Source organism: Propithecus coquereli, unplaced genomic scaffold, assembly GCF_000956105.1.
Source record: "Propithecus coquereli isolate 6110/MARCELLA unplaced genomic scaffold, Pcoq_1.0 Scaffold6, whole genome shotgun sequence".
Classification (NCBI taxonomy): Eukaryota; Metazoa; Chordata; class Mammalia; order Primates; family Indriidae; genus Propithecus; species Propithecus coquereli.
Window position 1 is genome coordinate 1,218,277 of NW_012151951.1, and position 2,189 is coordinate 1,220,465.

The window sequence follows — 2,189 nt, forward strand, 5'->3', positions numbered from 1 at the left end:
ATAATAAGAAAAATAAATCTTAGATTGAAAAACTAATATACTTCACTAAGTACAGAATACATTTTTACTTTCTAATATATTACTGCTTCTTTAATATAGATAATTTAACAGACTATATTAAGTTCTAATTCTCTATCCCTCTGGCTATCACTTTTTTATTTCTATTCTTTAAATTACAGTACTAAGGTGTGGTTGTTCATTTGTTCAACAGATATTTATGGGGCATTAACTTTGTGCGCAGGACTATTCTAGATCCTGATCCTTTTCTCATTTATTCTCAGAGCTTCAGTTATCTTCAAAATGTATCTCTCTATCCTTGACTTTCTAAGAACCATTTTTGATTCTTTTTTAGATGGTTCTATTTATGTGTCCTATGACTTGGTAAAATGCGTCTAAAACTTAACAATCATCTCTCCTAAAACAGTTTTTCTTCAGCTAGCCCAATTTCTGTTAGTAGTTATTTTTATAGAAATAGCTTTATAGATCATGGTAAACTATATGACAGTTAACTAATAAACTTATATTCATAAGTCATATTCCAAAGAGATAATAAAATTGCAGTTTCAAATACAAGCATTTTACCAACAGATACAAAATCTAGATCTCGGAGAATAAGATGATCCTGTAAGACAAGAAGGTAGTCACTGACAAATACGGTTTACTTTTCAAAATGCTGTTAGTGCTCTTCCCCCACTTACTATAAAATATTTAGGTAATGGCAATATGTCTGATTTGGGAAAATAATTAAAATTTCAACTCAAAATGGAATTTGATGGAAGAATGATAATTTAAGAAAAAAATATTTTAATTCTCTTGATTTTACCTTTCCTTGGTTTGATCAGATTGCATTGAAATTTCAATTTTATTGGGTTCTAAGTTTTATAGGGTTAAAGGCAGAATGGTGGAAAGCACAGATCATGACACCGGACTGCCTTAGTTTGGCTTTTACGAGCTGTAAGCCCTTTGGCAGCTTACTTGCCTCACTGTGGCTCTGTTTTCTTATCTGTTAAATGAAAGTATTAGTACATATTTCAAAGGGCTGTTGTAAAGATGAAATGAGTCAATACATGTATTAGTTCCTATTATAATTAGCAATATTATTAGGCACAAGGGATGAGGTACCCCCAAACCTAGCAATCAACATCAGTACCTTACTGATTATGAATTAAAGATAGTTTTTATTTTGTTATATATGTACATGTGGAAGGAAGTTTTTAAGCAGAGTTTGAATATGTATGTGTTTGTTTTCTTCTTTATAAAGATGATCTATCATTAATCCGGAAGAACAGAATGGCACTTTTTCAACATTTGACTTGTGTGATTCCAATCCTGGATAGTCTGCTAACTGCCAGAGTGATTAATGAACAAGAACATGATGTTATTAAACAGAAAACACAGATATCTTTACAAGCAAGAGAACTGATTGATACTATTTTAGTAAAAGGAAATATCGCAGCCACCATATTCAAAAGCTCTCTACAAGAAAGTGACCCCACATTATACCAGCATTTATTTGGTGAGCACTAGAAAATTATTTTTTGAAACTTTCTAGATCAATTGAAAATATGCTCTTATTAATAATTTGTGATTATTGAAAATAATTCAATCTAAGTTATAAATATTAATTGCACAAAAGGATTAAAGACTTTTGTTGCCTTGACATGAGTATGGCCAAAGTCTAAACTGTTTGTTAAAAAATATATTCTGTGGCTAAATATTAACTTTTTTTTTGTTATAGTAATGTTTTTTCTTTTTCTCTCTTAGTACGAAAGGACATAAGGTATATTCCCACAGAAGATGTTTCAGGTAATAGTATTAACACTTTAAACCTGTAGAAAACATTGTTTTTATTTTTTTTGCTTTTTCATTGGAGGAGGAGCAAATTGCCTTCATTAAAAATTCTTTTCTCATCTTAGATCTACCAATGGAAGAACAATTGCGAAGACTGCAAGAAGAAAGAACATGTAAAGTGTGTATGGACAAAGAAGTGTCCATAGTGTTTATTCCTTGTGGTCATCTAGTAGTATGCAAAGATTGTGCCCCTTCTCTAAGAAAATGTCCTATCTGTAGGGGTACAATCAAGGGTACAGTTCGTACATTTCTTTCATGAGGAAGATCGAAAACTTTGTCTAAACTTTAGAATTCATTTTTAAAATGTATTATAATTTTAACTTTTATACTGATTTGGT

The 2,189-nt window shown here is 30.6% G+C and overlaps 1 protein-coding gene across 1 annotated transcript in view; it reads left to right on the top strand.

Moving 5' to 3' along the window:
• BIRC3 (baculoviral IAP repeat containing 3) overlaps nucleotides 1–2,181 on the top strand; it is a 23,303-nt gene extending 21,122 nt beyond the window's left edge. The window contains exons 6-8 of the mRNA XM_012659239.1: nucleotides 1,262–1,516; nucleotides 1,765–1,806; nucleotides 1,917–2,181. Coding sequence (XP_012514693.1) covers nucleotides 1,262–1,516; nucleotides 1,765–1,806; nucleotides 1,917–2,110 — 491 coding nt within the window. The 3' untranslated portion in view covers nucleotides 2,111–2,181. The remainder of the gene's footprint in view (nucleotides 1–1,261; nucleotides 1,517–1,764; nucleotides 1,807–1,916) is intronic.
• Nucleotides 2,182–2,189: the final 8 nt, after the last annotated feature.